The 15,069-nt window shown below is 37.0% G+C and overlaps 1 protein-coding gene across 1 annotated transcript; it reads right to left on the bottom strand.

Moving 5' to 3' along the window:
• Positions 1-4,957: 4,957 nt before the first annotated feature.
• Positions 4,958-9,006, bottom strand: LOC110835336 (peptidyl-prolyl cis-trans isomerase B). The gene is made up of 4 exons (XM_022075461.2): positions 8,525-9,006; positions 8,197-8,404; positions 5,929-6,113; positions 4,958-5,796 (listed from the first exon to the last, which is right to left on the bottom strand). The coding sequence occupies exons 1-4, from the start codon at positions 8,621-8,623 to the stop codon at positions 5,662-5,664; spliced, it is 627 nt and encodes a 208-aa protein (XP_021931153.1). The 5' UTR covers positions 8,624-9,006; the 3' UTR covers positions 4,958-5,661.
• Between the last annotated feature and the right edge of the window lie 6,063 nt (positions 9,007-15,069).

Raw genomic sequence — 15,069 nt, 5'->3', positions numbered from 1 at the left:
TCATGTTCATCTGTGCTAAATATGTCGTTTCGTGTCAGTGTAGCAACGATTTGGATCGAGAATATCGACTCTGTTTTCAGTGTAATTCTGAACCTCACGCTGGCTCTTTGGAGGCGTCGTCACGCTCGGCTTCTGTTTGTTAGCATCCGTCAAAATGTGTTCGGAGGCCTTCATTGGCTTCTTTTCCTTTTTCGTAATCGACGTCTCAACGCCTATCGTCAAGACGTCCGCCGTTCGTCACAATCACTGCACTTCGCGTTCGAAGATTTCTGTTGGATTTATTTGCGTTTCGGAGTCTGTGACGCGGTGCTTGGCGTCTGTTTTCCAGCTTAGTGTCAAATGTCATCCCTAGATTCATACGCGATATTTTTGGCGTCTTTTACGGCGTCACTAAACTTTGCGTCGGTTTGTCAACAACGTGCCTTACGCCACCCAGAGACTGAAATTCTAAAACTTCACCAAGACCCGAATACAAGAGAGATTTCGGGTTTGTTCCTTACATCCTCTAATCTACTCTCCGAAAAGAACAGATTTTGCCTCAGCGCCCTTCTTGTCTCGTGCTTAATTTTTGAACTACATAAAACTTCCTGGCTGTGACTCAAACCCAGGACTTCTCGGTGGTGTGGCGTCTGTTTCTATAATCTTCTCTTCGAAATAATTTTGGTCCCGACGCCGTTCATCTGTCATGCTTATTATCCGAGCGACAGAAAATATCCTCACTGGGAATCAAACCCAGAATAATTTTTCGGAGTTCCGAACTTTTTTCTGCAATCACTTCTTGGAAATAAATTACTTCTGTCCTGGATCCATTATTCTATCATGCTTAGTTTCCAAGCTACGGAAAGCACCGTCAAAGGGAATCGAATTCAGGACACTTTCCCCGTAATTTTGATCCCGATATGATCTCTTCCTGATATAAATATGTATGCCATGTTTGGTGAAAATTGGCACATTGGTTCTTGAACGAGATCTACATGAAGGGTGCAATGGCTACGTAGGGTCCTCCTTACGTACTGTAAAATGGCTACACAGATTTCTTGATAATCGTCTTGTGCAATGGCTATATACAGTCCTCCACACATTAATGCTAGAACGGATAAAGAGGTCTCTACCTTATATAGATGCCTCGATGTCTAGTTTCGTAACTATAAAGAGACTTCCAAACATGACTGGGAAAATTGACATATGGCAGCCATAATACCTGATTAGTTAGTATAATGCCTATATAGGAGCCTCAACACCCGAGTTCCATAATGGCAGGGAAGGTATCTCGATACCTGACTGCTGTAATGGATACTTAGGGACGTCCATAGCCGACACCTATAATGGTCATGTAGGGGCCTTTTCACCTGATTAGTCTCAGGGCTACCTTGACGCCTTCAATAGTAAAAATATGTCTCTTCACATAAGCGGAGCAATGGCTTTATAAACACCTTCATATATGGCAGGCTCAACAGCTCAAAACGCACTATCAGAACTTAGTCTTATTATAACTGTACAGCGACTTCCATTAGTCATTATTCTATTCGTTATTCTGAGGCATGAATTAATTTCTGGTAGGATGGATATATAGGGGCTTCAATTAATAACTGCTTATTTGACAATAAAGACGTCTCGATATCCAACTGTTATAATAGCTACACAGAGGCCTATAAACTTACGTGATGCAGTGGGTTTCTACGGCCTCCACACCTGTCCGGTACAATGCCCATGTGCGGCCTTCATACCTGAATAGCATACGGCTAAATAGACGCATTCGTAATTGACTTGTATAATTCCTGTAAAGACACCAACGCAGCTGACTGATATAACGCCTGCACGGGGGCCTTTAGAATTTATACTTTATTTGTATACAAAAGCCATCACAGCGGACTGGTATGATAGACAAGGATGCCCGTATATCTGACTGCTATAATGGCATTCTATAATGTTCACTTAGGGGCTCCCATACCTGACTGTAATAACGCTTACATAGAGACCACAATATCGGACTGGCACAATGGCCATAGTGATCTAGAAACCTCACTGTGAACACTGGTTGTACAGAGACCAATACATAATTGATAAACAGAAGCCTCAATACTTGACTGGCAAAAAATCTCACTCCACATATGACTGGTGTAATGATCACACATGGCTGTCATAATAGTACATAGGTGCCTCAATAACTGGCTGGTATGAGCACAGTGAGGTGTTAGAGACTTTATATTATATAGATGCCTCCATATAAGACTGATGTAACTGCTATTTAAGGGCATTCATGCTTGACTCTTAAAATGACTAAAAATGCCTCCATAACCTACTTGAAAATGGATATGTCGGGGTCTGCATAACTGAATTACATAATGGTGATATGGAGGCCTCCACACCAGACTTTCATGATGATTATTTTTGCCCCCGCCCCCCTCCACTTGACTAGCACAATGGCTATAAGAATGGGCCTCCATAATTGGCTGTTCCAGTAGCATTAAAGATGCCTCCATAACTTACTGGTGTATTGGCGAAGAAGGGACCTGATGTCTGTTATAATGAAAGGCCTCATTACCCGGTTAGTGTAATGTCTAATATGGACCTCCGTGTCCAACTGGTATAAAGGTAATATGAACAAATCCACCCCAACACATGAATGGTATAATGACTACAGATGCCGCCAAACATTACTGGTCTTTGGCTATAGTGTATAGAGACCTGAATACTCAAATTCTATAATGGGTATAGAGGGGCCACGATACCTATCAAGACGTCCTCATAGCCGACTGATTTAAGGGCTGCATAAGGGCCTACATATCTCACTGCTAAAATGGTCAGAGGACTCAATGCTTTACTTTTATAATGAATATATAGGACCATCGATAAGTGTTATAAACTCTATATGACTTGTGTATTATCTATACACATATCCATAATTGACTGTTATAATGGATAGTCAGAGGCCTCTATTCTGGACTGGCACAATGGCTATATAGTGGCCTCCACACCTGACTTTATAATGCCTTTATATTGCCCTCAGTACTTGACTGTTACAAGGGATGTATTGGGCCCTATGCACCTGAGTTCTGTTATGGCTATAGAGACACCAGCATAGCTGATGGGTTTCATGCATATATAGGGCTGTATAGAGGCCTTGATACTTGCCTGGTGTAATCAGTACAGAGGGGCCTCAAAATCTGACTTATAATGGCTGTGTAGTGTCCTCCATAACTGACTGGTAATGGCTATATATGCACTTCAATTTCTATCTGTAAGGGCATCAAGTTAAAGAGCAAGACACCTTCAAACTGATAAGGATGTCATCAGAACCAGCATGGAGGGACTTGATGGGGTGAACTCCATTGATTCCCTCAGGTGCTGTGAGGAGTTCCCAACATAACCTCTAAACTGCCTACTGTACTGGGCCATGTGGTAGAACAAACAGAAATTGTTAATTACAGCAGATGGAAATGTAAAATGCAGCGTGACTATGCACCTGAAACTTTATTGCTGTACTAATATACTAAAAATTTCACAGAAACAGCTTGTAACAGCTCAGAAAATTGTACAGGATTCACGTGACACAACTCAGTTTTCTAACAATTCAAATAAAATGGTATTGGCATCTTTTATATCAGAAATGATCTGAAGTAGTCTGAAGGAACCAGTAAAAAGATATGGATGTCCTTGTTCACGACTGTAATCTTAAGACTTTCAGGGTGGAGGAGGAAAGGTGTCTGCTGTTTAACACAGTAGCATAGCATCAGTTCAGAAATGCTTGTGTAGTGTGCCACTGTAAAGTAATGAGTAAATGTTTTTGCTTTGGTAGTAGTTGCTGATCCATGCTGTCTGCTGTGCCTTTTCCCCTTCCAACTTCCTGCATCCCCTCAGGGACCCACATCAGTGGGTACAGGGATTGGCACCCCCAAGGTACCCAGTGCCTGGGGGTATAGCTGGGCCACCCTATATCTGGGGGGCTGTAAATGTGGAGGTCTGGTCCTAGAGGTTGGGGGTTGGGCTTGTCTGTGAATGAGGAAGAAGCTTTTGAAGAACATGGGTTAAATAACAAACGATACCTTCAGATCTACTATGAGAAAAGCACTATAAATGAAACTTGGGGAGTGATAGTACGGCTTGTTCATCTGTGGCTGTGGCTGAACTGATGTGTTTTTTTTAAAAAAACAAACTACCATCGGATCGGATCCGACCCCTGGTGACATTATGAACAAGTTCCCTCTGACAGGGACCTGTTCATATGTTTCCTTAGCAAATTATCCAGAAGTGGTTTGCCACTGCCTTCTTCCGTGTGCTTAATATCAAATGATGATGAAAATGGAGTAATTATTGGGATGCCATGGAGAAATCGGGGAAGCCCTGAAAGAAAACTCTGTGATACCTGGACCATGACCTTGCCCAACACAAGTTATAAATCCAAGCACCACCAGGAATCAAACCTGGGACCCTAGGATTACAAGCCTAGTGTTCTGACCGCAAACTGATGTCTAGGAGAGCCAAATTGAGAAAATTGTGGAGGCCCTCTCAGTTGAGCTTGTGTAGTAATATACATACTCAGTTGCAATAAACAACACAAGACCTGTTCCACATGGTACTGGAAAGTTACATATACAATAATGTAATGTTCAAATCTCTTCCTATGATCTTCTTGAAATTGCTCAGTTTACAAAAATATTATATAAGACATGACAGGAGTGTTTTGCACTTAACTGTAACTTCCAGCAAATGTAAACATCACCCGTAACGAAATCCGTGAATGTTTTGCCAGTATATGAAATAACAATCATTAACATGAGTGTGGTCTTCTGGGTTGCAAGAGTGCGAAGACTCAGTCACTATGGCGGTTACCAACATTTTGAAAAACAACGCGAGCGTCAGAAGGCAATAATCCGAACCCTCACCTCCGTGAACATTTTAAATCAAAAACAATGCCACAATTTAGAAATATTTACAGGGTTACTTAAGAACACAATTTTCTTCATCAATAATGTTTTATTGCTTCACATTTTACCATGCACCCTTTTGTTAAGCTTAATAGTAACATACACATACTGCATATGCAATCACAAAACCAAGTACAAAATATTTATCTTACCTTAATTTTCTTTGTTTGCTCCACATTCATTTCGTGTAGGCTTATCAATGAATTGACTTATGTATTACTGTAACCACAATATAAATGATTTACAATATTGCTCACACACCATTTAAAACTAGGACAATCAGCAACATTAACATTTCAATGTGAAACTATTCTATAAGAAATTTGTAACAAAACTGTTAGTTCAGGAATATGATTTTATTTTAAAACGAAACTACTTAATTTCTGTATGATGCAAACATCAAAAATTAGAAAAAATAAATGTTACAACCCATTACAAAAGTGTGGTAAGATCTTAAATACTGCTTAAATTTTGGTAAAGATTTTACAGGTTATGAAAACTCTCATGTGGATCCTGCATATGCACACCTCTAGTCGATGGCTGCAAGAGAGCGTCAAATTCTGACAGGGGGAAAAAAAGAAGCAGTTTAATTTAAAATTATAGCTATGAAGTCTGTTATCAGTGACATGGAATCCAAGGTAACTCCATGCAAGTTTAACTGATTCAATTAAATTCAATTCAATTCAATTAATGGTCGCACGTATAATTCCTCTCAGCTGTTGTCAAAAGGATTTTATTCTGTGGCATCCTCTTTTGAGACAGAGAATGGCTCGCTCACTTCTTCGGCTCCACAATCTACAATAACCACATCATTAACGGGACGATCGCGGCTATCGGTCTTGGAGCTCTCAATTCTTCTGATCAAATCCTGAAATATCAAGTTTACGAAAATCCATATACAGAAAAAAAAACTTTAATTAAATAATTGTTCATACAAATGTTTATGCTTCATCCAGTTTGACGACGCTTCACGACATAAATACGCAAGTCTAATACTAACCATTCCTTTCAGAATCTTCCCAAAAACAACATGTCTTCCATCTAGCCAAGGTGTCTGTTTAGTTGTTATAAAAAACTGTGATCCATTTGTATCTTTGCCAGCATTCGCCATGGAAAGCCATCCTGCACCATAGTGCTTCAGCTTAAAATTCTCATCTGCAAAACGTTCTCCATAAATGCTTCGGCCTGCAAAATAAAAATGCCCAAACCTGATAAAGTGATTTTACACATTTTACCTTACAGATTAAGGTAATGAGTTCCTCCTAAACACTGGTAACCACATTCAAACAGTATCACAACCAAGATCTCCACTGACATCTCCACTCATGTAAGAACTTCAATCTCAGAAAAGAGTTCTGACACAAAAAAAAGGATATTATGTGTATTCATATTAGCCTTAAACTGCTCAGAATCAAATTCCATTAGCCTAGTCATTAAGTGATTGAGCTATCCTGACCCACCACTTAAATTTGTGGAAAGATTTAAACTTTAAGTGCCCACATACATGTTCTTGATACTTTAATCAAACTGCCATATATTCTTCTAAAAATGGATCATGCATGAATCACACATGGATCATGGTTGTTATGGTCCCTTTATCCTTTGAAACACAAGTTTATCTAAACAGTGTATCAAAATTTAGTTCCTACATTAAAGATAAAAAAAATCAAACATAAACCGGTTACTGGTATTTAAGAAAATAATCACTGTTTCTTCTGAGAATGATAGAGAATCCATGAATACACTTTGTAGGCAAAGTGCAGTTGCATAATGTTAAAACAGGTGGTATATATAGTTTCCAATATGCTTTAACCTTTACCACAAAGGAAAAGGCAATTCAAACTCCCCATACTATGGGGCTGATGACCAGTTTAAATTGGGGGGGGGGGGACATTTTAGCAGAATGCTAGTGTGATGCACAGCCAGTCAAAACTGCACAAAAGACAATACACATATGATGAAGTTTAAAGGGTTAAATTAAATTCTACATACATTAGTGGTCTATGTAATATAAATGTATTCAGCTCTGTCTACTGGTCCAATGTTTATGAAAGTTTGCCTTCCAACTATCATATTCACCATTTTAACCTGCATTCTCCACATTATTCCTTTGGTTATGAAAATCGCTGAAAATGAATGGCACGCTATATCAATTATATGTTTCCAAAAGTAGACTTACAACACAAGTATCAAGAATTATAACAAACTGATGTTCAGAAAAATTCACGACTGTTATGGGTCAGAAACCTGTTTTTGGTTCTGGATAAACAATACATGTCAGTTCAGAATTGCAAGAGTTTCACAGACATTACTTCTGATTTGACACTGAAACAGAAATTAGATCAGGTACCGTTGGATGAATTCTAGTATGATCTCCTCCAAAAACATTCTCAATGGTCTACATCTGCAATGAATAAATTTCTCCCTTCTTCAACAACGTATCTGTGTGAAGTAGGATTTTCAAGGTATGTGGCCACAAAACCAAAACATTCCAACACTGGATCTTGTACCTGGCATGAGAATTCAGTTTCAACTAATGACACGCAGTCAAGCAGAAAATAACTCCATCTCCATAATACTATTTCAAAGTAGTAGAATTACTGATATTACCAAGCAAGTGGCCCTAAACTTTGCTTTACAAAATCCAGTTTGATTACATTATGAGTTGACTTGTTTCCTTAATATCCTTGGGTTTTGATTCACCACATTTAAGTCCAATATATGTATTTTGTTTTTATTAGCCTGGGCCTCCAACAAGTTTTTTCAAGATTCTAAAACAGTAAAAGTTTGGAAAAAACTAGGGTAGGTAATTCACAAAACTGGTTAAGTACCACCAGAAACACATGCTACCAATGCCACGATGATGTATAACTACAGCAGTTATTACATAAAGACTTTATAGGTCAAGAGGCCATGGAAGACCAAGGAAGAATGAGAAGGATAAATGGAATCTTTGCTCTTGGAAGGGAATAAGTGCCAATACCTCAGGACAAAGATTACTTTGTAATAAAATTACAATTAACAAAATATATGGTATAAACATCAATATACATTTGTCTTTACACTGTTACAATAAAACAGCAATCTCTGTAGTGTGTAAATGAGGCTATTTGACATATTTCTATAATAGGAACAAAATTATTTTGACATCAGTATTCACTACTAGACGAAATCACAATAATGCTATACAGTCAAAAAATGAGGGATCTCAGTCTGTCTATTTAACAACTTACCATCTTACCATGCTTCTACCAACCAATTTACTCACCTCCAGTGCCATCTCCTTTAGTGAAATCACCACCTTGTATCATAAAGTCTTTTATGACTCTATGAAACTTGCTGCCCTTATAGCCTTCTCCTTCCGGTTTCTTCGCTAGTTCAACAAAATTGTTTACAGTTCTGGGTACGGTTTTACCAAATAAACCAATTTCTATTCTCTGCTTCTCTTCATTTCCAAATGTAATATCGAACCATACCTTAAAAAATAAAATATATACATAACGAAGGTACACCCACATTTGGGGTTAACGTTCTCTTAATATAAAATGAACTCTCTAGTGGCGGAAACAGTACAGCTGTAGAGAAACCAGACTTACCTTATCTGTAACTTTTGGGCCTTTCTTACCAGCCTCACTTGAACTAGCGTCAACAGTGAGGTAGAGAATCAAAAATACTAAATAATGTAACAGTCTCATGTTGTAAAAAAATGTATGATGAACAACTTCTACGAAACGGAAACTAGCGTCTTCTACCACTCCTCAGGACAAAATGCCACGCAGCTTCATCTACAGCTGTCTTGAGTATGTCGTCTACGTTTTAACTCGACCTAAGCATAATGAAACAAAACTATATAGTAGACGACCAGTCATAAGGCGCCAGCACACCAGCTCATCTGGCATCTGTTACCACAATCACAACCCAAATTTTACTTTCCTCCAATCAGTGCTTTATTGTGGACGTAAACCGGATAAATTCCGATAACACATTTTTTATTTTAGTGTTCATTTACAAGCACAACATCTGTGAAAACATAAACATAGATCGCTGTTCACACCAATTTAAAATATAACACGTTTGTTACGGTATTTGCAGCAACGGAGCTTGAACGACGAATTAATATTACACAGCATTAATTCACGGCATTATATTATATTGGCCTAACTTCCTAATTATAAAATATGTCTTTATTAGGCTTATAGTCGACTTATAACCACTGATTATTTACGACTGTCATATTAAAGGAGTACTCCAATTCTCAAAATGCTTTTCACACGTACTTTACTTTAATTTATTCCTGAAGCAAATCAGGTACAGGGATTATTAACAGCTGTGATCGATGTTGGTAGTAATTTATGGCAGAGACTATGCTATTAGCACTTTGAAGACGAGGATTGGCTACATAACATTTAAGATGTCAGTCCATAAGTCGAATAAAACACACTTCACCATTTCAAACATTAACTGGTTAATCCATGTTTACATGTTATCATACGAATGAATGACTCTATTTTTTATGCTCATCACGCGATGACTTGGTAATTGAGAACTTAACCACACAGCACATTAACAACGATGTTCTACGTAAGTTGCTCGAGGAAATATCGTCTTTGCGTCAAATAATATCTGTTCTACAGAATGAAAGAATACAAGATACGCGTCTTCAAGTAAAGCAAGTAAACAAAATTATCTGGTGCTATGCAGCTAAAGGAAATAGAAACAGGTTACTCAACCGTTTCTAGTTCCAGCGAGAAACAAACTTAGTTGTTGATGAGACTCAATCAAGGAAAGCTTCAAGTTGCCCAAAGGTAAATGCTCTGAAAAATAAAAATAAACTGATGTTCTACGATCGTGATATACCTACGTCGCTCAGTATAAAAACAATGTTGATGTCTCAGTGTATGGTGAAGTGAGGCCTAGTGCTAAGATAAAAGGTGTATTGAAGAATTGTGAAAGAGATTGTTCATCATTAGGCTCTCGGGACCATGTAGTAATTATGGGAGGTGCCAATGACATTGCTAGAAATGAGACAAAAAATTGTATAAATACTATAAAGAGAACACTTGCTGCACTACGAATGTTGTGGTTTTTAATATACCAATTAGGCATGATTTAATAAAAGAATCAGTAGTCAGTAAGGAAATTAGGAAAGCAAATATGGACATAAACAAGGCATGTAAAAGATTTAGAAATGTAAAAGTGCTGGACTTAAGCAACATAAGTAGAGCTTATCATATAAGGCATGGACAGCATTTAAATAGAGTAGGTAAAGAGTATGTCACTTAAGAAATAAGTAAAATAATAGGTAAAAATAGAGAAATCAATTCTGATGTGATAGCATTAGGTTTTTAAGTCAGGGAAACTAATAAAAAAAGACTGGACCTCAATGGCTCCAGGCAATAATTTAAAATAATACATCAAAATGAACAATATCTCAAAAATGAAACTGAGCTATTTACAGCATTCCTCCAAACTACCACACCATATATCTTGGCCATTTCTGAACAGGGTCTTATAAATGATGAAATAATGCAATGTACATTAGAAGGTAATACTGTAGTTTCACACTTCTGTGGAAAAGAACATTAAGGGGGTGGGATAGCTATTTATAGCTCTAAGAATATATTACAATATAAAACTGTGAAATGGATTTCAGAAAAAACTTTTGAGGTTGCTGGTATAGAACTAACAGGTGAAAGGAAAAAAATAATAATTATTGCATTATATCGATCACCAAGTGGCGTATTACATGAATTTTTTTATACAGTTAACAGGTATTCTTGAGCAATTAGTACAGAAAGATTGTTATATTATAATAGTAGGTGATTTTAACATAAATACTCAAGAAGATGGGTGTGACCACAAACAGTTACTAGAGGTTATAAATGCTTTTAATCCATGACAATAAACATACCCACTCGAGTAACTGAAAGTACGGCAACAATTATAGACCAAATCATTACCAAAAAGGCCTCACACTGCTATTCCACTGTGTAATAAACAGCCTACTTTCATATCACTATGTTCAATGTATAACTATTAATATGACTATACCACAACAAATTAGATGCTATAGAGAGGGCAGGAATGTATCAGAAGCCAATATATTAGGCCTTTGCTCCTTAATATAAAATGAAACTTGGACTGAATTGTTCTGGTATAATGATGTAGAGAAAAAATGGGATTCTTTTTATAGTATTTTAATATAGCCTGTCCAAAGTTAGAAGAAATATTGTAAGTGCTTTAAATGTTCCTTGGATAAATAATGATGTTATTACAGCAAGAACAAAATTAAAAAAACTTTCATGATCTTTACATGCAAAGTAAGATTCAGGAACATAGAGACAAGTATAAAATATATAAAAACAAATATAATGTAGTAATGAAAACTGCAAAAGCAAACTACATCCAGCACATTATAACTAGTTCAAATAACACTCCTAGAGTATTGTGGAAATTTGTGAATAGAGAAAGAGGCTCCTTAAATAATACATTGACTTGCAATATTCACCTGAAAGCAGGAAATGAAACAGTTACAAGTCTGAGCAGAATATGTAATATTTTTAATGATACTTTCTTAGAAACTGTAAATAAACTCATACTTGATAAAAATTTGATGCCTCCCCAAACTAGTAATAGTACAATAAGCCTAAAAGATTCATTGGTCTTATTAGAAATAACAGAGACTGAATTGATTAAAGTAATCCAGAGTTTGAAGAATAAGAAATCGGCAGGACTTGATGATATCTCTCCCTATTTATTAAAGAAATGCGTACCTTACATGATAAGACCATTATTAGAATTGATCAATGCATCAATTAGAGAAGGCATTAACAGTATACTCATTATACATTCAAGAAACCATTTTATATGCAAAAGAAAAGTGTCTGCACTGTAAACAAACAAGTATATACATATAACATAAGAAATAATAATGACTATCATAAATATGTACACAAGTTAGAACTTTACAACAGTAAACCTTCAGTTGCAGGTTGTGTCTTCTATTAAAATGCCTACCATAATAAAACAAATACAAAATAACAATAAGTTTAAGAAGGTATTGAAGGACTTTCTTATTAAGGGGTGTTACTATTCACTAGAAGACTATCTTAATGAAGAATTTTCGAATATTGCCTACTGATAATCTAATGTATATAATGCTATATCTCCAATGGGATTATATCATAATCATTATTATATTTTGATAATGTATAATATAGATTGACATATCATATATCAATGTATTTTTGATCTACAGGAAAAATAAAGTATTGTATTGTATGAAACCCATGAATATAAAACAAGAGGAACCGATACAATTGCTAAAATACGGTCTAGATCTCCCCAGCAGTCTCTTACCTTCAGGCTTCCCAACCAAAACCCGGTGATACATGTGTGCCACATGCCCTGCCCATCTCATTCTTTTATGTACTGTCCTCAGGCCAACCTATATCTTAACAAGTATAACTCACCAACATTTATATCTTAAATGCAAGGCAAATCAGTACACAGAGAACAAATATTTCAAAAGCAAAAACCATGGAACAAAAATATTACTGAAAAGGGTCTAAAACATGGGACACATTTATTCATAAGCAATTAAATGAGAGTTATAACTAAAATGTTTAAAATAACCAAGTAAAAACAGCTTGTAATACACACAAAACAGTATCATCAAACAGACTATACCAAAAATAGTAGAATATACCAGTTAATATGCACAGATTGCAAATAGAATGTATAGTTCAGGCTGGGTGCACATTTAAAGGAAGATATGAATGCATGAAGGCAATTACGTATAAAAAACCTAATTCAAAATTTGCCCAGCACATATTAGATAGCAAACATGCATATGGACCCATACAAGATACAACGAATGTACTGTGAACCACGAAGAAAGGCCAATTTATCAGTATCATGGAGGGGTATCATATTTATAATAAAAAATAGATAGAAATATTCTAATGCAGGAAATTAAAACCCTGTTTTTAAAACCATGTTGTAATATGTGCCGTATACCAAGTTTGATAAACAGCATACATCCAGACATCACTGTCTTCTGCGTTGTTGAAGTGCAGCCATCGTCAAACTAGTTCTGTGAAAACCTGAAATCCTACAAACATTTTCCTTGATACATGGAATTCTTCTCTTCAGATCTTTTCAATGTCTTTCTCTTGCACGTACAAGGAACAATATCTTGAAATGGATCAGTGTGACCAAGGACAATTCATATACTACACTGGGATCACCACCATGATCCACGCAGTCACATGTACAATATGTAACACCCAAATTTCCGGCAACAAAGATAGCAGGAATTGTAAATATAACTTTGCTTGAAGTAGGTTTCAGGACAGTTTCTGACAAAACAGGGAGCTAGAAAGTGTGGAATATCCTTGACAGGCCTCGTCATAAGCTCACTACTTTCTCACTAGCAGTACTGCCATCACTAAAATGACCTCACTTCTGGAGTTTTCTCCATTAATAATTTCTTCTTCCCCATTCTCACTCTCTACTACCTCATTGTGTTTCAAATCGCATGATGATAAAGGCTGGTGTGTAGAAGTCACAATGAAAAGACTTCATGCAGAACTGTCAGTACCCCTAGATTTTTATCATGGAATCCATGTTTAGAAGTAATGGCAGACAGGAGGACTATCCCTCTCCGATAACTATGTTTCCCATCCAAAAGTTTCTCTGTATTTATGTTAGGTAAAGTAATGGCTGGCTGGCTGGTCACAGTGGACATGCAGATTGAGGGAGGCATGGGCTGTGATTGCTCCGACATGGGGACTGTGGGTTAAAATCCCACTGAGGCACAAATGTTTGACTGCATCTTTCTCCATTGTGCTGTCCTGTGTTGGAAGGGCTCATCACTTTCCAAGGAATCTTACAAAATGTCTCAACTGGTTAAGAAACTTCCCTGTATAAGGTAAAAACTCAAATTCAGTGACAGATTTAGAGGATACAGATTGCTGCATGGCATAGTTCTTCCTTTGATTTAGTAAATGAATGTTTGGCAATTGCGCTTGGATGAGCAAAATTTTGCTGGCTGGAGTGACCATTCTATTCCATGCTGGTACCTACATACTTCATAAAAAAAGTTATGCATCTTTATCTGCTCCACCATACTGAAATACACATCCTAACAGCAGTATTATGATAGCTGGTGAACATAACTTAACTTAGTTCCTGTAACTCCTAAATGGAGCACATGGCCTCCTTTCGGAGGTTTCATAGTCTTTAAAGCGTGCATTACGAGTAGTGAGTGACCAGCCCACTGACTCTGCACAATTTCTACTCACTCCTTATTTGACTGCCAGAGCCACCTAGCAGTGAATCAGGAGATACTTGGGTGAGAAAGGGCAGCTGAATTTTGCTTACGAAACATCTCGTATCATGCTCGCAAGGTTCTTTTACATGCCATAAATCTATGACGTGGGACCGCCGGCTTTACTTCCCCTCTGAAGAAAGTTATGCTACGGATTTTTATCACCCTTAAAAATCCACCGACCTCGGCCGGGATTGAACCCGTGAACCTTGTGTCCAGTAGCGAGTAAGCTAACTAGTCCACCGAGGGCGACAGCTGGTGAACATAGCATCTGTAAAAACTATAATTACTTCACTTGGGTTGTAAGAATATAAGATATTTAAAACTGTGGAATAATGGAAAGAAAGAGGGCAATAGATAGAATAATTTCAGGATAAAATATCCATAATTTAAAGGAAACCATGAGCCTTCATTTTAATTGGTAGCCAAGACAGCATTAACATTCACACATTTGACAACTTAAAAAATACATGAAAATTAACTGCAACCTTTACATAATATTCAAACTAAATGTGACGTGTTTCAGTGCATATTAAGCTGTAGGCCCCGCTGCTGATCATCACTCTCATGATCACAGAATCCGCCGTACACATGCTCCCACCTCTGGAATGGAAGATCTACACTACTGCCTAGGTGGACAGAAATATTAGATACCAACCAATGTTATATGAAATTAAGTTCTAAATTTTAACTTAAAATTTCTAGTAATTATATATACTATGGAAAGGTGCACATGCATGTATAGTAGAGGCTGATTTGCACAACACTAATATACAAGGGAAGCACTAAACATAGTTTACAAGTTGAACC

This window comes from Zootermopsis nevadensis, unplaced genomic scaffold (genome assembly GCF_977971745.1).
Source record: "Zootermopsis nevadensis isolate Lab colony 2312 unplaced genomic scaffold, Znev_1.0 Znev_ptg000016l, whole genome shotgun sequence".
NCBI classification, from domain to species: domain Eukaryota; kingdom Metazoa; phylum Arthropoda; class Insecta; order Blattodea; family Termopsidae; genus Zootermopsis; species Zootermopsis nevadensis.
Note: the sequence above shows the minus strand (reverse complement) of the source record. Positions and strands in the feature narration are given on the sequence as shown.